This window comes from Oryzias latipes, chromosome 11 (assembly GCF_053564925.1).
Source record: "Oryzias latipes strain Hd-rR chromosome 11, Olatipes_Hd-rR_3.1".
Classification (NCBI taxonomy): domain Eukaryota; kingdom Metazoa; phylum Chordata; class Actinopteri; order Beloniformes; family Adrianichthyidae; genus Oryzias; species Oryzias latipes.
Genome location: NC_136247.1, coordinates 23,565,760 through 23,587,584, shown reverse-complemented (window position 1 = coordinate 23,587,584; position 21,825 = coordinate 23,565,760). Strand labels below are relative to the sequence as shown.

The 21,825-nt window shown below is 41.7% G+C and overlaps 1 protein-coding gene and 1 long non-coding RNA gene across 6 annotated transcripts in view; one reads left to right on the top strand and one right to left on the bottom strand.

Annotated features, from left to right (window-relative positions):
- Positions 1-21,825, bottom strand: part of rbms3 (RNA binding motif, single stranded interacting protein) — a 365,348-nt gene that overhangs the window by 246,127 nt on the left and 97,396 nt on the right. Inside the window, exon 1 of one of the 5 annotated variants that reach the window (XM_023959618.2) lies at positions 6,037-7,230. The exons of 2 other annotated variants lie outside the window; for them this stretch is intronic. In XM_023959618.2, coding sequence (XP_023815386.1) covers positions 6,037-6,111 — 75 coding nt within the window. In that variant the 5' untranslated portion in view covers positions 6,112-7,230. Of the gene's footprint in view, positions 1-6,036; positions 7,231-21,825 lie in introns of those variants that run through there. 2 more of the 5 variants (XM_023959620.2, XM_023959619.2) reach the window with 2 other exon arrangements.
- LOC144995666 (uncharacterized) lies at positions 6,876-8,179 on the top strand. The gene is made up of 2 exons (XR_013659178.1): positions 6,876-7,015; positions 7,100-8,179. It is a non-coding gene; the product is annotated as an uncharacterized LOC144995666 (long non-coding RNA).

The following is a 21,825-nucleotide window of genomic DNA, read 5'->3' as shown; positions in this document are numbered from 1 at the left end:
TTGGCTGGGCTCGGGTGTTTGTGCACGCAGAGAAAGGCCACAGCCAATAAATAGAGATGTCTGCCTCACTAACTGACAGGCATTTTACAGCTGGATGAGGCCAAAGCCAGTGTCGGATATAACTAAGACTTTTTTTTTAATTATCAAGACACTCGGCGAGCTTTTGAAGTGAAGGACTGAGATAACAAAAGGGAGGAGAAAAGACGCTAGAGCTCTTTACTAAAACCCTGAGCTGAGAAAACATTAAAAAAACACACAATATTATTTAAAGAAAAAAAAAATAGCAAATGCAAGATGGAATTATGTTTACTTAGGAATATATTATAGAAATGTTTTAGTAAATTTTAGTAAAATGTCTGAAACTCAAATCATTCCCATATTTCATGTTTCTCAGTTTTCTCTGCATTAAAGAAAGATTGACAAAGCTCCCTTTCCTCCAAAAACATTCCCCCATCCCTCCAACATAACCTGTTGCTCCACCTAAAGATGTGAGCTTTTAAACCGGTGCCTCCAGCAGAGAAAACAGATCCAGATCCTCTCACAGAGCCACTTTGGCTGGTGTTTATTTAAGGCTAGGGACATTAGCCCCGCTAAATCAACCTCAATCGGCCCTTCTTGAGTTGTCCGACAGTCTGGTCTATCCCACAATACAGCCCAAGCAGAGTTGTGTGTCCCAAAGAGTCTGTGCATCTGTGTCTCTGCCATATGTGCCATTAAATATATAAAAAATGAAACTTGTTAAATGTAAAGGTTAAGGTTCACTGCTACGTTCACACCACTTTCAGTAACACGCGTTACAGCCACCACTTTTGATGAAAAGTCTATGTAAATGCGCTTCTGTGTTTAAAACTCTCGTGATCACGCGGCGCTACGCAAGGATTTAAGGCCGGTTTCGAGCTCTATGCACAAAACCAACAGCTACCGAAAGCGCATTGAAAGTTGGACAAGTTGAACTTTGACCAATCAGGGACTCGGATTGGGTAGTGACGTATGGGTAGCATCTTTTTTTAATCAACCCAAACTGCCAACTGTTTAAAAAACGATCATGACTGATGATTGCAGTTTGTGTCCGGCCGGAATTTTATGACCAAGTCTTTCAAATCGCATGAGAGCCGTGAATAAAAAAGCTTGGAGTCGTATTTGGGAGATTTGAATCGCTTTGACATTCTGCACCAAACCTCCTCCAACTGTAGGTGGGGGTCGTGCGCAACTAAACAGTCGCAAAAAGAAAAGTAACAAGAATCGGCTTCCTGCTTTTCCAGTGTGAACATCATATGTTATAAGGGCTTTTTGGGAAGGGGGACCTGGCCGCAGACAAGATGGCGCCCAGACATCATTAGCTGAAAGCGAAAATTCTAGAAGATTTCCGAATTGTAGCACCTTTTATTCAAACTTTTTAAAGTTGTTTAGTGTGCAAAAAGAGCTTAAAACTGTCATCATTCTATTCCTTTCCAAAAGGACATTTACAGAAGTGTTCAGATTTGTAAAACTGTTACGCCAGAGCTGCAGTGTGTACATTCCTTCAACAGCTGTAACGAGATCAAAGTGAATCAAAGTGAATCAGCGTATTCTGTCGCGGATTATCTCTCATTGGTTTAGACAGCGACGTCTGCGGTATCAAAGGTTTAAAGCTTAAACAGGAAAAGAAACATGACTGTAAGGGTTGCCAGTTAAACTTTTGACCACAATGTGAGGGAGGGGACTGGACGTGAACTTCCGGTTCCAGACTTCTGGATCTGGCTCACGATGTCTCATCGCTTATAGCAGGCACCCGCCGAGTGTGATGTAGCATGAAGCTTTAGCAGCATCTCCTTTGACTTAGAAATTGCGCAAACTGGATTTGCGATTTGCATTTACGAAAAAAAAGTGTTTGCGTTTGGAGGAGGTGGTTTTTTTAAGCGGATCAAAAATGAAATATTTGGCCAAACTGTAGCGGAAACACTTTCTGATTAAATGAGTCATGTGACCAACAAGAGGATGGCGATTCTTGGTAGGAACTGGCTGCCGTGGGCGCTGCACTGCCGGGCCACCGCAGGTCCCACAGCAGCTGTGACAGAAATGTGAATGTATCTGCTGTAATTCAAAGTACTGTTCACATCCAACACCATGTTTTTGAATGACTTATCACGTGATTTGGTAGGCCTTTAATTATTATTTCGACATTCTCGAATTTCTATAAAGTCATGCGCATATGTGTGATGGAAAGATGCTACTTTAGCTACTTCAAAATATGACAGTAGAAACACAAATCTGGAGATATTTAAACAAAATGGGTCATTTATTTGAATAAACCCTTCGATAATTTGTTTTTCACTTTTAGTGAAAAATTCAAATCTATCAGGAAAAAAAGGATTAAACAAACAGACACATATTTGAAAGCATTGGAAGCTCTACAACTGATCTATTATTGACTACTAAAGCTAAAATCTACAAAAAAGAAGCTAAAAATAAAGGCGCAAAAATGATCCTATGGTTTGAATATCCAGGGAATAGACAGAAATAGAGCCTTTAAAGGGTGATTTCATCAAAGCAAAGCAACATCCTGCCAGCTCCACACGGCCATAAGTGTGTGCACACACACACACACACAAATCCACTTTCAGGAATCAATAACTGAACTAAAGAGAAGCACATGCTACACCCCACTGCACTGATCAATAGAAAGCCAAATGTTATTGTTTCGCCGGGTCCTTTGACTTTCACGTTTTAATCAGGAGTGACTCGTGCATACGTCGGCATATTTACAGACATCGCACAGACAGAGATCTGTTTTTACTCGGAGATCCTTCTTTGCCTTTAAATTAAGACAACAACACTTAAAAACCCGAGTGGAGGAATAGAAAATGTGCTTAAAAGACAACCCAGTCCTTGTGGTGACACACCACCTCCCTACCATAACCCTGGATTTACACGCCTGATCCATGTCAGTGAGTACTCCTAGACATCCATCAGTAACGCCAAAGCAGTGATGAACGCCGCGCCCCGTGTGATTTGAGGCTGTGCAAAAACTCTGACCTTGTTATGAATTTGTGCGTTATTGTGTAAAAGCCAGGCTGAAGTGACTGCGACACGAATCTGTCAAGTGGTCGGAGCCTGTCAGCCGCGGGCCTTCTGTTGTCCCTGTAATCAAGCTATCAATGATGGTTAATGAGAGCGTGACACGGCTCTTCGCAGCCCTCTTGGCCACGATTCCCAGCACTCTGGCCTCTCTCCCAGCTTTCATTTACCCTACTGACCCGTCATTGTGACGCCGCCGTATTAACCCCGCAGACCACCAGCTCGCACTCTAACCATGAAATCAAGATGACTGCCGGTCCTGTCGACAGAATGCGAGGCCTTTTTCTTTCCCCGCTTTTGGCACGACACAAAACCCCAGCGGCTCGCTCAAGGAGACATCAAACGCTGACGGTGGCAAGATCAGATCTGCGCTGACCTTGGGAGTGAACTGCAGCATAGGCAGAAGGGAAGAGGATGGGGACCCTGTTGCAGCAGAGGAGCGATGCAGCAAGTAGCAGGGGAGGGAGGGAGGGAGGGAGGGAGGAGGAGGAGGAGGAGGCCATGGGAGAATGAAGGGGCATGCCTTGATTGAGAGGCCCCTGAGATGAGCGGCTCTAAGATATGAGAAGGGAGCGGGAGGGAGAGGGGGAGTTGATGGAAGGAGTAGGGGAGGAGGAAGATGAGTGGGAGGGAGAGAGGAGCCATATGGCAGCAGTACAAATGTATTAAACTATAAATTAGGGGAGGGGGGCTTGTGGACTGGCAGGTGTGGCAGCAGAAAGCTCCTCCAAGATGGAGGGAGCAAAGCTGGACATGCAGAGGGAAAGATTTGATGGATTTGCTGTAAATTCTTTGATCCTTGCAAAAAGATTTCAAACCTTGTTTTTAGAAATGTCAGGTTTCTTTTTGCTGTAGACCTTTTCAAGCTTTTCTTAAAACCTACACGGTGGAAAAGTTCTGTTTCTTTAAGAGCTAACATCTAGAAATAATGAAATGATTGTTAAAACTCTTGACAATAAAAAACTTAACTTTAAGCCAAAAGAATTCCACTGTATTTTTTGGTTTAATCGTATTTTAAAGTTCAGTAAATGTTGACAGGCTAAAGTGGCATTCATCAATATTATTTTGGAAATTTGTTCACATGTTCCCACAAATTCCACTAGTTTATTGGGACTGTAGTCAAAATGAACGACAATTAGGTTCATAAAATCTCAAAAACTACCAACCAGTTACCTAAAACTAGAAAAAAATACCAATTATTGGGCTGTTTAACTTTTGATTTGAAGTAATTCTATGTAACAGTTAACTTTTTTGCTTATTTTTTTTCTTTTCTTGACTATTTTGGACAGATAATTATACTTAAAAGTAATTTTCTTCTTAAAACTTGTCTTTTTTTTTGCTATTTTTAGGCTCAAAAATATTTTTTCCATTATTTGGAGAGAAAGAATCTGCAAATGCAATGAGTAGAATATGTCTTGGAAAGTTTTCCCTTAAAAAGGTTGTAATGTTCTGCCTGTTAAATAAACCTAAAAATTACCTCTAAATATTCATATTCAGGTCTATTGCTTTGGTAACTGGAAACATATCTTACAATAACAGTTTATGGCTCAAAACAGAGTTTTAACTCTTAAAAGTAGGTACATTTATATACTTTGCCCACCAAATACATCTTTTTTTGAGCGGTAAAGCAGTCCAACTATCCTCATTTCCAAATCCACAATCATCTTAAAGGCTAGAATGACACATGTTGAGATAAATTTGTCCTAAAAATTAAACATCAATGTTTAATTTACTTACAAACATCTGTCCTGCTGTTAAAAAAAACATTTGTTCTGTGTTATGAGTCAAAATAAGCTTTTTTCACTAAATTGAGCAACTCTGTCTCTTTAAATAATTCTCCTCCCTATTTAGAAATAAACTTCCACTTTATGTTTTAAATAAAACAACTTGTTTTTAAGAACTTTTGCTTAAAATAAGATGTTTTTGAAATCATTGACTCAAGATTAGCTTTTACTTTTGACTGAACGTTACCAGGAAGCTTGCTTAGCTAAAATCAAGAGTTAAAAGACATTTAATCCAGAAATGTAACTAAAGTACTTGGTAGGAGATTATTTTTGCAGAGACAATGTTAATTTTGATCTGAAAAAAAGTAGTTTTTGTACAATAAGGAAAAAACGTTAAAGCCTTGTTGGTGAATTAGAGTCTTTCAAATTTCTGTGGCTTAAAAGGTATCAAAGCAAAATATGATTTTTAAAATGTTAGCACTTCTGGAACCCAAAAGAGGCATGAAAAGAAAAATCCAATGAGAATTTCCATTGGTTAAAAGATTTAAACAAACATTAATGAAGCGATTTGGTAAAAGGTTCAGCTCCAGACGGCAGTGCTCTGCACACAACACCTTGCTACAGGTGTGTACACGTCACCAACAAAAGCCAGTGTTTCGCGCTGTGCTCAAAAGGCAAACAAAGTAATCCCCAGAAGGTTTCCATTTTAATCCCCTGATGATGTCTGGGTAGCGTGCCCAGCCGGCGGCCTGGCAGCCACCGGGACTCGGGTCTGGGCTTCCATCCCAAAGGCACTGATGCGCACTACAGCTAGAACAAACATGGGCAGCCTGCACCGAGTCTGTGTCAGAGCCCCACCATCAGCAGCGGAGACAATAAATAAAAAAGACAGGAGAAAAGGGGTCATAACCTGCACAACCAGAACACATCTGACCAAAACCAAATACGTAAAAATAAGCTCATATTAGTATGCAAGATCCATTTTGATCTTTTGGTTAAATCCATCAGCGGTTCCGCTCAGCAGTTGGGTTGGTGGTTTCCTTCCAGCCCCAGCGGCCCTTAGATGCCAGCCTTTACGCCATTCAGACGGCGGTACACGCCCACGCACGTACACCGTCCCAACTCTGAGCGGACCCTGCCATCTGAAACTATCATCACCAAGGCTGGCAATGTGACAAATGGGGGGGGGGGGTACGGGGGACAGGGGGGGAGAAGGCTAGGAGGGGGTTTGAGGGATCCGAGGAGAGCGGCATACCTTGGTTTGGAGATAGTGGGGGTAGTAGTAGGTGTACTGAGGGTACATTGGCTGCTGCTCCAAACGCTTGCCCATGTAGCTGGAATCCTTAGCACTGGGGCAGGGAACGGTGACACAGGGGCGGGAGTTGCCAAGTAGCTAGCAACGTGACCGAGGCGACAGAGGGGCTGTGCAATCCCAACCTCGTCTGCAGCGTTCTGTCGCAAGCCGATCCCCGGGGGAGAAGACGGGCTCTTTCAGCCGGACAGACCGGGTCTGCCTCTGACAGGGAACGCTCCCACAAACTACGCGGCGCCGGTCCGGACACTTGAAGCCAGGCAGATGCCCTCTCAGTCACTCGCTGCTCGATCGCAAGAAATCTTTCCAAAGAAGCCCAATGTTTTCCAGGGGAGAGTTAGAGTGAGGTAGAAGGAGGAAGAGGGAAGAGCCCAGCACTCCAGGTGGCAGGAACTCTGCCAATCTAAGAAACGGTGAGAAACCGGGAGAGAAAAAGAGGAAGAATAGAGGAGGAGGAGAGGAATGGCGAGGAAAATGGGAGAGGATGTATAGGGCGACTTCTCGGTTTCAGCCGTTTCACTCCAGTCGGACTCTCTCACTGCCCTTCTCCCTTTGCCGCTCTTTCCCTCTCGTCTGATTTGGCGATGCCTGCGTGCCGTCCTGTCAGACAGAAGGGGAGATATCCTCAGCGCCGCTTTCCCAACAGATGCGCTTTGTGCGAGGAGGGGAATCACAAGGCAGGAGGTCGCTCCGCAGCGTGGAAGGAGATGGGGAGCGCAGCAATTATCCCAGCTTCTCAAGGATGTGGCATTTAAAAAATCCACTGATCGTTAGTCAATCCAACGCGCTCCGGAAGCGAGAGGAGGAGAAAAAAAAAAGGGACAGTGACTGCTTCCCAGGTGTCCGTGGAGGTGAAGTCCCGTCTTGTTGTCCTCCTCCTTTCTGCTCCTGCTGAACGTGCTCCTTGTTCCTCCTCCGCCCTGTAAGCAGCCTGCCTCTCACGCGTACGCTTTCTCTGTCTTTCAACCTCTCAGCCTCTATCCCTTCTTCTTCTCCACACTGACAGAGTGGTGGTGAGGGGGGGGGGGGGGGGGGGCTTGTCCGACTCTGTGAGCGGAGCAGACTGCCTCCTCTTGCCCCTGCCCAGCCTGTGGGAGGGTCTTCAGCCGCTCGGTGCGAGTGGAAGATCCAGACACGAACCGGCGGGCTGCAACGTTTTCACAACCTGGAAGAGCGCCGGGAAGAGGAGGAGTGGAGACTCCAGGGGACGGCGCCAGCATGAGGAGTCGATTCCCCCTACTGGCTGCTTTGGGAGCTGCCGGCTGCAGCCTGCGGCCACAAACGCCGTCTGTCATTAAAACAATCAGTTCAAAGGATTCAGGTCGGATGAACACTTTGTCGCTTGCAACACAAACGGAAGAGGTTTTGTCTTTAATCGGGCGTTTTCCAACTTGTGGTGACAGATAATGTCCCACCAGAACAGACAGGGGGGCTCAAAAGCATATTTACAATAGAAATTGAAACTGGTTCAGTTAAAAGTACAGCATAGGAGAAAAAACTTTCTTTAATTCTCCTGGAACACTTTATTTCCCTTTTTAAGTTTATATGTTTTAGTTTAACATTTTATTAACACGCAGAGTTAAAGTTTAACACTTTTTCTGCTCTGCTTTTCAGCTTAAAAAAAAGGGGGGGGAACAAATTCCCAAAAATCTGTCAATGGAATCAGAAAAATGTTTCTACCAAGAATTATTATTCTAAGAAAAACATTCCAGTCCCCAAGACAGGTTTTCTCAGACTAAAATCATTTTTCTACTGATAAACTTTCTATTTCAGGTTGTTTTTCTTGAAAAAAGAGTTTTTAATTTCTTAAAATTTAGTTTTTGCAGTGTGGAGGTCTTTCTGCATCACAAAAAAAACGTTCTCATTACGATTTTTTTTTTTTTTTTGCAAGACAGAAAATAAGAACTTTTTCTTGAAACAAGTCTTTTCTTTTCCTATAATTTACTTTTGCAGTAAATCAAACTTTTCATTTAAATACCCACCAAACAAACTGATGTTTTATCCAATAAGAATTCTGTTCCCATCACTAACATCTTGTTGGTGTGGATTTTTACAACAATATATTAAAGGCTATTTTAAAATGCAACTTTATTTTTTTTAGAGTAATAATAACCCTGTGATCACCCACAATGCAACAGTTTTTTTTAGCAGTTGTGCTAAAGCTTACTAATATATATATAAACATATGCATAAATGTATATAAACAACAGAAGAACATAATGCACACTAAACTTAACTAAAGTAATATACTTATAATGTTAATACATTTATTAAGAGTTAAGAGCTCAAAGACTTTCATAAATAAACAAACAGGAGCAAAGACTCTATTGGAGACTTGATCCCTGATTATTTCAGGAGAACCTTAAAGGCTAAAGCTTTAGCATGTTAGCGGCCACTTCATTTTAACGTCTAAAGGCCCGTACACACCGGGAAGAATATTCGCCAGGCGTTATTCGCCAGGAGTTTTTCACCACGTTTTTTGTGTTCACACTCAGGCGATTTTCGCTGACGATGAGCCGAGCGAACATACAATTTCATTCCCTGACGTAAAACAGAAATACTCCTGTACACAAGGTGGCGCTGCACAACTTTACGCTTCTTATAGTCGCTTTTCACTCAGAAGAAGAGAGCAAGTATTTACGCGCTTGTCATAATCATACAAAGAAAACATGAATATTTCAAGCATCAGTAGCTCCAACTGGTACTTGGTTCGGGGATATTTTAGAATGTCCGTCATTATTTCTTCGCGGCAGTGTAGACGCTACTTGGCGTCTATCTTCTTCGCTGGTATGTGTGCTCAGCAAGGCAGTTCTGTGTTTGAGCGCCCCCAAGTTGTGTTTTACTGTAACTTCAGAAGCTCCAGACACGTGTGCAAAAGCACCATTCTCATTGGTCGTATAGTTTTCGACGCGGCGCGTCAAACCAAAAAAACGAACCCATGGCGTTTTTTTAAAAAGTGACGCTTTTACGTGTGGCGTTTTTCGCGTCGGTGTACACACTCACATTGGTGCCCTTTGTTTAGTCACGAGGCGTTAAACGTCGTCGAATATCGCGGGCGAAATTCATCCCGGTGTGTACGGGCCTTTAGAATATTTGTTATTTTAAAGGTTTTAAATGAAAAATAAATAAACAAACTTAATGCATTTGTTTCCTTCAGAGTGCTCAACAGAAATAGGGAAAAAAGATTCCTATAAAGTCCAGAGACATCCCACCCCGACTGCTGATGATCGTCCATCGCCGTTATAGAAACCAAGAGCCCAGTTTCCTGTGGATTAATTGTTCTGCCGCGGATGTTTCCAAGAAATGACCACTGGATTCAGCGGAAGACTGGCGTCAAGCCAGGACGGGGTGTTGGGACGGGGGCAGAGAAGAGTGGGAACCAGGGAGCAAAGTGTGGAGTTGGGAAACAGCAAGGCGAGGTTTTCCTGGAGAAAAGCAGTGTTGCTTTGGCTCCACCCGCATATTCCACAGCAGAAAACGGCTGAGGAATCTCCTGAAGCAGGACATCGTTCCTGAGAGCCTCAATGGCTTCTGCATGAGAACCACTAACATCTATTTATAATTATTTATTTACAATTTTGTTTTTACCACTTTAAAAAATATCCTAATAAACTACGAAAACGGAGGGGGGTATACTCTCCAAGATATGGCAGCCACAGCTAAAACAAAACAGACAGAGATGTTTTAGGTCATGATTTGATCCCACAACTAATGGTACAGCAGCTACCAGACGTGCCTGTTCTACTCGAGTAGAAGCAGAAGCACAGAGTGGAAGGAGGAAGAGGGTCGGTTGATTTCAAAACAAAATCTCTGAGTAGATGAAGGAATTAGGGTGGATGTGGATGTCTGTTGGACGAAATTGGGTTCTCCTACATTCTCACTGAACTCAAAAACACGCGTGTAACCACTTCCAATGAAGGGTCTAAGTAAGCACACGCATGTCCACCTTTCAGGCTTCTGCGTTCATAAATCACACGTTCATGTGCCGTTACGAAAGTTTTTACATGTCTTTGCAGGTTCTATGTTCAAAATGTGCAGCGATTGAACCAATTAAACCAGTTGACCAATCAGGGATTGGAGATTAAAGACAGTGTAGTTTTTAATAAATGGAAGAGTCACAACTTTAAAAATTGATCATACAGGAGAATTTAATAGTTGTGGTTTGTGAACAGACTCTGGCAATTTATGACACCAAGTCTTTCATATATATCGGAATAGAGCTGTGAAAGAAAAAGCCTGGAGCAATATTTCAGAGATTTCCACCATTTCGCACCAAGCCTCTTCCAAATGTACATGAGCTAGTATCAGGTAGCAAGAGTCCAGCGTGAACACCATATGCTAAAAATGTCTCATTGCATTTTTGACATGCATCACATGTAGGATAAGTCTCCTCTTCCGTAAGTTTACCCTCAAAGCATTTTGCTCTTCTTATAAACACCCGTGGGTACTAACCAACTTGTTGGTTCTCAGTCATTTGTGACGCTTGACTGGTGGACTTTATTGCACATGGCAAACAAGAAATTAGAAAGTCTGCAATAAAACGTACACTATGACGAAAGTAAAAATGTGCAGTCTGGACAGTTCTAAGAACAGTATACACCGATGCTGACAGACTTTTAGGTCCTAGTCAAAACTGCCTTTATTAGTGGATTTGGGTGAATAATGAGATGTGGATGATGTGTGTGATGACCTGTACGGGTCACGCAGATGGAACTGGAAGGCAATGATTGGTACTTCCGTGAATTAAAAGAAATCCAAGTTCCTGATTGGTCAAAGTTTGACCTGGGTTAACATTCATGTGCCGTTCAGTTTTGTTTGTAGAGCCTGAAAATGGTGGTAATTTCAGAGGCGGAAGCCCAAAAACGCACATATATGCGTGTTTACATAGACCTTTCATTGGAAGTGGCTGCCTGAACGCATGTTTCCGAGCCCGGTGTGAACGTAGCTTTAGGTAGCATGTGACTAGAGTTGTAAGAATGTCCTAAAAACAAACACGTTTTATTTTTTGTCAATTTTATGTTGGGATCACGGCACATAGACCTAGTTCTGAGCAGCTTCAGACACCTGCAGGTTACCAGTTTATTAAAAAACCACAAACAGTCAAATTAGAGGTACTAGTTTAGCTAACCGGCATTTTTGTTTGTACTGTAGGAGCAATCAGAAATGAATTGACCCATTGACAAGAAAAATCATCCAAACCCCACAAAGAAAGGTTTCAGCAGATGTTTTTTTTCTTTTGCAACAGCGCTCATCATTAAAAATGATCATTGTTGTTATAGGCTAAACCAGGGGTGGGCGATTATTTTCAATTGGATAGAAGAGCCGGATCAGGAACAGATGCGTGGCGTGAGAAAGAAATAACATGAAATCTGGATGAAAACATTTGGATCGAAAATTATATTTTAAAACAGAACATTTTAGAGTTTTTAGGTTAAAACTTTGTTCTCATTTTAGAGCCAATTGCACCAATTGTACCTTGTGTAAAACTAAGAGAAACCCTGCGTTCATGTGGTGTTTAAATGATCATAAGAATGAAAAACAAAAAATCTTCCAACACCACATGGGCAGGTCCCCAAACATTTTCTTGTGAGGGCCACAATAACTCTTTTCTTTAAACTTCTTTTATCTTTCTTTTATTGTAAAGCCCTATAATAGAGTTTTATTAATTCATGATCCTTTTAATAAAATAAATAACACTATTTATAAAATAAAAAAATGACCAAATAACTCTTTCCGTGATATTCAAAGACAAAAAGTCAGGAAAAAAATACTGATACATTGAAAATAAATAAATAAATAGTGGATCCTCTCCCGTCATTTTCCCGCTGAGACTTTGAGGGCTGCAGCTCCTCACGTCTCACAGTTTGCGCTCAAACTGAGCAGCTGTGTCCTGCACGTCTGTTTCTGATCCAGTAATGATAAAAAAGCACATTTCTACGTCTTCTACTGCAGTCAAGCATATATCTGCGTTACCTTTTCACCAGCACAGAGTTCCCTCGTTTATTGCAGGAGTTACGTTCTAAAAATAACAGTGATCGGTGAAATCCATGGAGTCTGATTACAAACGTTCATGGCAGTAAAACTCCTCACTGCCTAAATACACTTTTCTCAGACAGACATGAACATTTTGACTCTTTTCTCTTGTTTAAATTCTCAACACTTCATAGAGATTAAGTCCAAGATCATAGAATGAAAACAAAGATCTGATCGATCACAGATTTCTGTAGATCTGAAGAGCTCCACGTTTCTGTACAGGAGACACGAAGGAGATTGATTGACAAGGTCTCCAGCCAATCAGGACACAGAACAGAGTGCGCTGTTTAAAAAAAGCAGCATAATCACTCATAAAGAATGAACTAAACCGGGAAAGATGAACTGCAACGGTCAAGACATGCAGATCTTGATCGTGTGGCCAGATAAAAATAAAAAAACATGGGTCTCTGATATTGTTCAGTGTGCCGGACCAAACATGGAGGCGGGCCAGATCCAGCCCGCGGGCCATAGTTTGCCCACCCCTGGGCTTAACATAGGAATTACATGTTTCTTACCGCCATATTCAGCAATGGAGAAGAATCACTGCTATGTATTTGTATTTATTTTTTAATCCTCAAGTAGAAACGCGAAAAAATAAAATGGGGCATTGATTGCTTCCTAAAGGCAATCTTTCAATAGTTTGCAACTCTATGCAAAGATTGGCTCAGAGTTACATAAGCCCCCCCCCCCCCCCCCCCCCCCCCCCCATACATTCAATATCTACATTCAGTTTGTCATTAGCGGCGCACCAAGAACAGATCGCCTGAGGTGCAGCAGCACAGCAGTGTGTTTTTTCATCAAAGTTTATGATATTATGCCAAGAAGAACTTATGTAAATATAATTCTACACTAGAAGGCCTCACCACCTAATGTTTTAGGTCATAAGAATATTAAAACGTGGGAGTCTACTCTGCCTTTTTTTTTTTTTATAAAAGTGTATAGCTCTAAATATTATGAGGGTAAGAGTGTGTGAATTATTACACTTTTTTGTTACTTCATTGTTATTTTGGTTTTCTTTTCAATACAGTGATCCCTTGCTATATCACGGTTTACTTTTCACGGTTTTGCTACTTCACGGATTTGGATTGTGCATTGTGTTCTGCATTCTGATTGGCTAAAAAGTCACTCAGCGAGTAGCTCAAGAATGGGACCCTTTGATGAGCCGTTCATAACAGTTCTCCAACATAATCGATGGTGGCATGTCGGTGTATAAGGATCTTTAGCAAAGAAGAAAAAAGAGCGACAACAACTGCCTATCACTATGTTCCTCTCCCGAACAAACACACCTGCAGCTGCACCGCGGGCTTCAGAAGGAAAAAACGCTGCAGAGGATGCAGCGGCTCAGTATGAAGAGCAGTGAAAAAGAAGACCGGAGTCACTATCTGTCCCACTGTACTTTTTTATTTTTTTCATAATCATTTTAAATTTTCCTCCGTTTAATCCACTCGGGTCGCGGTGGGCGGGGCTAATCTCCGCAATTTAAAGCCTTCTGTTCTTATCGATGATTGAAATTATTATTTGACAGCACACTACAGAAGTTATTTGTTGAAAAACGTTTCTAAAGTACTTTTATTTGTTAAAAAAACAATTGATTTAGCCTGTTAAATGGTTTGTTCTTTCTTTTCAATGTATAATAGTGAATTTCATTGTATAATAATTGTAAAAAAATAAAGGTTTCTACTTCACGGGTTTTGCTTATCACGGGTTCTATTTGGAACGTAACCCCCGCGATAATCAAGGGATCACTGTATAGTAGTTCTAATTCTTGGCATCATGACCGCTATGATGCTGTTGAACCAGGACTCGAGCCTGTGACATGCTAACAACAGCCCAGTGCATTGTTTGTGTGTGTGTGTGTGTGTGTGTGTGGGGGGGGGGGGGGTGATGTTTATAATTTAAATAAAAACTACGTCAAAAGGTAGAAACAAAAAGAAAAACTGCATAAATGAGTTAAAAAAAGCTTTTAGGTCAACCAAACTAAAGTTTCCGTTTTCTTAAAGTTCTTTGTTGGGTGGAATGACGTGAACCCACAGCGTCACGCTCACCTCACCACACCCATGTCTAAAACAACACTAATTATTATCCAGACGTATCTTTTAAGCTGTCAAGTCTCTATGGAATCAAAATGATTATTTGAGATTCACGAACATTTAGAGTGGGTGCACTTACTTTATGTCTGATTCCGTCTGATTCCTCACTACAAGCATCCACTGAGACATTTGATGAACAGCAAAGTCATTAGTCTCTGTCACAACACAGACGAGAGCAATGCAGGTTTAATGGGGGGGGGGTGTGTCTGAGACCAGACGCGCACGACTGAAAATGACGTGCAGCACGCCCAGCAAACAGACCCAAAAGAGTTAATTACATACACATGATAGGTCTCAGTTTCAAAAATGAAATGTGTACGCAAAGGAAAAAAACAGAGCAGCTCATTTCCTGATGGATGTGATGCTGAGATCAGATCCAAGTGTTCACAAACGACCCCGTTCTGGGAAAAGACGCCTTGAAGCCGCCAATCTCCACCTGCAGTTTACTCCACTTATAGAGGCTCATCAGAAAGTAAAGCTGTGGTAAAGAGGTAGTATATTTTTTTTCTTTTTGGTGTGTAAAAATACTACTAGAATGGAAAGTGAATGGAGGGTTTAAGGATTAAAAGCTTATGTATAAAAGCTTGACTAGAAGTCAGAGGTCAAGTTTTCAGGGCCTTGATGAAATGCTGAACGCACCTTAAACCAGAAATACCGTATTTTCACGAACAAAAGGCGCACTTAAAAGTCTGATTTTTAAAAGTCAGATGATTTTTTCGCCGCGTCACCATCTCTGTTAATCTGTGACTCCTTCCCCGCACATCTCACAGACAATGTGAAAAAAGAAGTGAAGCAAATGAACTCGGAGCTTTCCGTCATTCCGGGATGCTTGATGAAGGAACTGAAACCGCTGGACATCGGTGTAAACAGGACGCTCAAAGTAAGCTTGCGAACGATGGACGATTCCAGCTCAGACGAGGACAACAAAGACTTTCATGGATCCATTTGTCTGTAATTGGACGCATCAGAATAGGGCGGAGCAGAAAACTTGTAGCCCCGCCCAGCTTATTTTCTACGTCACAAATAAGATCTTTGCCAAACTGCTTTTTTCCGTCTGCTCTTGATTCCCAATGATTTGAACAAAGAAACACTTCCAGTCTTAATTTTCTTCACATATGTCCTCCATCATCAGAAATATGCCATGAGAACATGTTCAAAACACCAAAAACACAATTTTTATCTGAGTGGGTCTTTAAGCATCTTTATCATCCTTTAAAGCTCAAAGCTCCCGCCAACTGAGCAGAATGGGACGAGAGGACAGCAGCACATTTTAAAGACGTAGCGAAAAGACCACATGTCAGAGAGATGAGAACTGCGGGGGGGGGGGGGGGGGGGGGCAGTAGGAGAAACGGCACAGAGGATGATAGAGAGAGCGAGAAAAACCAAGAGTGGTTCTAAGAGGAATATTTCAGGCTGGTAAATGGAGCAGAACTCCATTCCAGCTCCTCTCTTAACCTCCCCCGGTGTCTCATCCTGTGCATGCAAAGCATGAAGGCCAGGAGACAGAGAAAAAAACAAAGAAGAGCTGAAGAGCCAAGGTTTGAAGCTCAATCACACTCAGCACACACTTTGCTAAACCATCAAAGTATCACAACAAAAGGAAGCTTTATTTATACACATTTTTCTGACATTCTGGTACTACAAAACACTCAACTGATGTGCTGGAGCTGGAATGATTTTTGAAACATGACTGATTTTTTGAAAAAGAAGCAGTTTATCAGAAAAAATTAAGGTATTTAGTAACTTCTTCATGACTTTACCTTAGAGCCCTCTTTACATTTTTACAGTTTTGAACCACAATTCGCTTCATCAAACAGCTTTTTCTACAGTAGAAACCAGTAAAACTCAGATCCAAACCCCTGGAAGTGTAATAAACTGAAGCCTCTTATGACATGTCGTGGGGCGGCCATGGTGCAGCAGTAGGCGGTTGGCCCATGAAAGTAAGATTGCAGGTTCGATTCTCGCCTTGCACACCCATCTGTCGAAGTGTCCTTGGGCAAGACACCGAACCCCTCCCTGACTCTGGTGGGAGGTTGGCGCCAGTGTTCGGCAGTGGAGCCGCCACCAGTGTGTGAGTGTGTGTGTGCATGGGTGAATGGGACTGTGACTGTAAAGCGCTTTGGGCCTTCGAATAAAGTAGAAAAGCGCTATAAAAGTATACGTCATTTACCATTTACCTGAGAACAAGAATGGGACAAAACTACTTTAACTAATAGCTACTGAAGAGATGTAGAAAGGAAAAAAATGTGATTTAGCACAAAAATGATCACTACACTTTAAAAGAAAAACCATATAGGGGTCAATCCGATCATTTTGACCAAACTCCGCCCACACTTGGGTTTTACGACAGCTAAGGCTGCAGGTTGCTTGGCCTGTTGATGGCTGCCTGCTGCGTAGGTGATCCCATGGGACTACCGAGGTCTGTAGACCTCCATCTTAAGTTTGACACATTTTCTGAACCAAAGAGTTTGTTTACTGCCACTACAGCCAACACCAACAACCCTGTGACCACATTCCACTCAGCCTCCTTCATAATGAAATTAAGACAAGTGACAAAAGCATCAGAACACTTCAAATTCAAGACCTCATTGTAAAATAAATACATACACGCTACAATATTTCAATTAAAACCAATAGAATTGTCATCTTTTCCTAAATGTGACACCATCCTGGTCACCAGGTTCCAGGTAAAAGTTGCCAACATGATTTTCCTCCACAGGATGGCAGGATGGCAGCTTAAAGTTATGTTCCCATCAAACCGGCAAAGCGCCTTCAAGCTGCCACTTCTAAGGAACAGTCTACGTAAACATGCATTTCAAGCTTCCATGTTCAAAGCTCTCGCGTTCTCGTTTAGCTTAGCAAGTATTTACGACCTTCTTGGGGCTCTACGTAAAAAAAGCGTGGCCACTGAACGTGGGTTTCCAGTTAAACCAGGTTAAACTTTGACCAATCAGGGACTTGGACTTGGTAGTGACAAATGGATTCGATTTATCAGGTGACAAGTCTGACAATGCCTGCCTGTCTTTGTTTTTCAAATATAAATAAACTAAAGCCTAATCCACCAAACGACTTCCACTACTACAACCATTTCAGAGGCGCTAACAATAACCTGAACTATTTGTTTCGTGCCCAAATCAAGAGATTTGCACACCAAGCCTCTTCCAACTGTTGGTGGCAGACATGCGAAGCAGAAAAGAAGAAGAAGTAGAAATCCCTCCCTGCTTGTCCAGTGTGAACAACATGGGTTAGTGTTGGGTGTGTGCTTAGCATTAGCACTGAGTTTCCCCTTGTTGGGATTAATAAAGTTCATTCATTGAAGATAAGGTGAGGAACTCAAGCCGCCAAGGAAAGAGCTTTTACCCCATAACATAAAGGGGACCTAGTTGAGGGTGCCTTTTGTGTCTTGCTCTCTTTACGTCATCGAAGTGTTTAAACACTTCTTCCTTGAAGTTTTTACAGTTTGTAATCGTTTTAAAGGCATGCAGTAAATTTTGAATCCTTTAAGGTAAGTTTAGTCTGTTTACTTCCTACCAAACCCCTTGTGTTTCCCTTTAAAATAGTTTGTCAAATTTTTAGAACAGAGCACGACTTTTTCAAGTAACAGAGAGAGACAAACCGACAGCCTGTGTAATCCACATGGCGCTTAATGATGGATTCATTAAACCATGAGGATTAAAGCGTTGTAAAACAAAAGAACAAATGATAACGTCTGAGGACAAACTCAGTGCTGGTATTTTACTAAGTCATAATAAAGAACAATTTAAGCGTCAAAGTTTAGGCAGCAAAACAAATAAACGTTAGTTTTGACTTCAGGATGTGTCTTTATAAGAAATTAAATGAGTTCCTCTTTTCTTCCCAAACCACTGAGTCCAGCTTTATTGTTTTGGACACAAACGTATAGCTTATCGCTCTGAGAGAGAATTTCTCTTGATTGGAATCTCTCAAGAATCCAGCTGCCTGAGAGTACACCAAGTACACAATCCAAATCTACTCCCAAGTACATTTTTGCTCTCATCTTATTAATGAACATGTTGCAAGTATTTGCTAACCTTCATTTGATGCCATTTTTTTAAATCAAATATTTTTGTTCTGATGTGTCAGCAACTGCTTTGAGTTTCCTTTTTAATCAGACATGCTGATCCTTTTTTAGGCAGACAAGCTCGGTTTGTTCCAGTCCCTTTTTTTTTTTTTTTTTTGCTTTAATGGGGCGTTTTTTTCTCCAGCTAGCTGAACGCAGCTATTATTTACTTTCAGGGTTTGTTTCTAGCTCATTCAGGCACATTTCTGACTTAAAGTAGTTAAAATCCAAGGAAAACTATGTTGTTAATGTTTTCTTGTGGCTTTCTTCTGATGATGGAGGACATATATCAAGAAAATCAAGATTAAACTATAAATCGCTCGGGAGTCGCAGCTGCAAAAAGATGCATAAAAAAGAAGAAAAATTCATATACAAGTCGGATAGATTTATTTAGCAAAATACGTGACAGAGAGCAGACATTTCATCCTGAAAGGCAAATCATAACAGCAAAAGTACATTGAATATTTGCACACTTCACTACCGCATCACATTGATGCTTTTCGAGCTTCGTGAAACAGGAGGAATCTAGTTGTTCAGTCATTAAGATAATCATAGCATAACATGCTAACAAGTCAACTGAACCCTTTATATCACTTCAAACCAATAAATCAGTTGAATTCTTCCTCCCTTGTGTCGCTTTGGATTAACTTTGCCAATATCATTATGTGACTGAGATGCGCTTCTTCTTCTGTGCTGCTGTCAGTGGCAAATACTAATACTCACAGCGGCCTCTAGTGGTCGTTGCTATGACCACTAGAAAAACAAAAATAAGTCGCACCAGAGTGTAATACTACGTTCTCACTGGGCATGATATGTCAAAACGCAATGAAAGCAAGTTTTTGAACGAGCTTTTGGCACACAGTAATCATACTGGACTGTCCCTACCGGATACGAGCACATGTTCCTACCACTGACTCTATAAAGGGAACTGGACTGGTGTTCCAAACAGGAAGTACCTGCTGGCTCCAAGAAGCCAAACTCCCATAGACTACCACAGACAAATAAACAGCTGTTACTCAGGAATTCTATTGGAGAACAACCATCCTTGCTTTCCCTTTTTCTTAATATCATTTTACTAATCCTACTTTTTTCCCTGTCAAATTTTCTTTATCGCAAATTACTCAATTTATATACTGACCAATCAGGTGCCCGCTGGCCCCCACCTTGAACGTATTAATGAAAGATTATCCCTAGCCACTTTCCGTTGAAGGGGTGTGGACTTTGAAAAAGCTTTCTCGTGATTGGAGCCAGTAGTTGCCCTACAAATGTGACTAAGATTACCAATCGCTGTCAACTGGCTCCTAATGGCAACGTCCGTATTGCAGAAAAATGGCAACTGAATTGGCTTCATTTTGCTGAAGTTGCTGGAGTTAAGGCTTTTAATGGCATTTAAGATGGGCTATGTCCATCTCTATTAACAGTCAATGGTTCAGACAGATGGAAAAGTTTGATGTGAAAGTAGAACCGGTCCAAATATGGTCACTTTTTTTTTTTATTCACTGCTCTATTCCGATAAATGAAAGACTTGGTGTCATAGAACTCCATCCTGGCACAAATTGCTATTTTTTATTTCCGCTTCATAATCAATTTTCAAACAGTTGTACTTTTGTGAATTGAGAAGGACCCCATCCATATGTCATTACTAAATCTGAGTCCCTGATTGGTCAACATTCAACTGGTTTACTTTTCAATGGTAGCCTGCTAATACTTCGTAAAGCTGTAAACCTTGTACATAGAGACCAGAAACACACAAACTAGCGTAGCGACCCGTGAAATCAAGAGTTTTGAATTCAGAAGCCAGAAACGCCCATTAAGGCACGTTTACATAGACTTTTCTTGGAAGGTGTACACTTGAAAGCGCGTTGCCGAGGGCAAACTGAGCAAATAAATAAATAAACGACTCATACACCCAAAAATATATGTATGTATATTTTTCAAATTGTTGTAAATCAGGTTTGAATGCGGTTTGAAAAGGAGCTTTTTTGTGGCATAAAATATACAATGGGTTGGGCCACAAGCTACCTGCCCAATGGGGAAGGGAAATGGGGCGGGCTTGCCTCTTGCCAAGGGCCCCTCCCACAACTTAGACAATTTAATTTAGGCTAAAAACGGCGTCATCATAATTGAACGGCCACTGCTTTGAAAATAGATGAAAAGATGATCGGAGTGGGACTTTGACGTGCTCCGCTGTGATGTTGTTGTGTTGCCACAAATTGCGTTCGCTCTGTTCCCACATTTTCAGGAATTTTTCCGCCTGTTATGAAGATAAACATGTACAGTTGTAAAGAGAAATAGTCCAGCAAACTGCAGCGTGTGAGAGGAATGCATGCATTCGTGCGTGTTCCAATGAGCCTCGTAGCTTCATCAAAGAGACCTCATCATTTCCTCCCCCCACATGGTTCATGTTCCGCTATCGCTCGTGCCCATATTGCATGACTGCACTGATGGACCAGCACAATCAGCCATAATGCTTTACAGATGTTATGGGTGTTCTAAAGCCAACACTACAGCCCCGGGCAGATCTGTTTGAAACCTCATCTGTTCATGGATGTCACTGAATATGACTATGTGTTGCTGAAAACCAGTCACGATCACAACGAAACATTTTTAAATTAGGAACACATCTAGGGCTCACGACGGATGATTTATGTTTCCCTCTCCCTCCCTGTCATTGACTAATCACCTGAACAGAAACCAGCAGGTGCAAACTGATTTGCTGAAGGGTGATTTCAGAGATGAAATGTTGTAAATTTACTATTAATCAAGACCAAGAACCAGCACTAAGCCAGAAGTGACATGTAAATATGACAGCCAACATGATGTGAACAAAGCAGACACCCTCCCTGATCCAACTCCTAACGTCTCCCGTGGTGTCCAACATGTGAGCTGCTGCTAAATGAAGATGTGCGGCACACCAGAGTAAAGAACCGGCACCAGCCTCTGTGAAATGGGAACTAAAGCCTGGGGAGGTTTGGGGGCGCTGTCTGATTCTGCATTCCTGTGGACTGCTGCTCAGGATCCTGCGGTCCAGGCCTTTAACTCTTAATTATGAAGTTTTTGGTTACGAAAAGGAAATACCCTGTAGGTGAAACATCCACCCGAAACCATACATTTCAAAGTGTAAAATGCACCATGTTTACTGGGAACTGGAAAAGCATGCTGGCAAGGCCTCTGCTTCACACGATCACACCGAGTTTCATAAAAACAGAGCAACCTGCAAATGTTTTTTTATTTTTGCCTTATGGTCAAGATGGCAGTTAGCAGTCCCCTACAGCAACCAACCCAACCCCCAGGGTGCTGACTGGTACCGGTCCGTGAGACAGTTGGTACTGGGCTGCAGATAAAGGAAAAAAGGATAACAAACACTATCTTTGATTATTAACATTGTGTTTATGATCAAATTCTGATGGAAGTAAACTAAACTACCACGTTTTCTCCACACCATTTGTCTTGAAGCATGTCCAGTCGTTCACCTCAGTCTCGTGTCTTAAAAACATCCGTTAGCTTCTTAATGCGGCTTCTATACTGCTA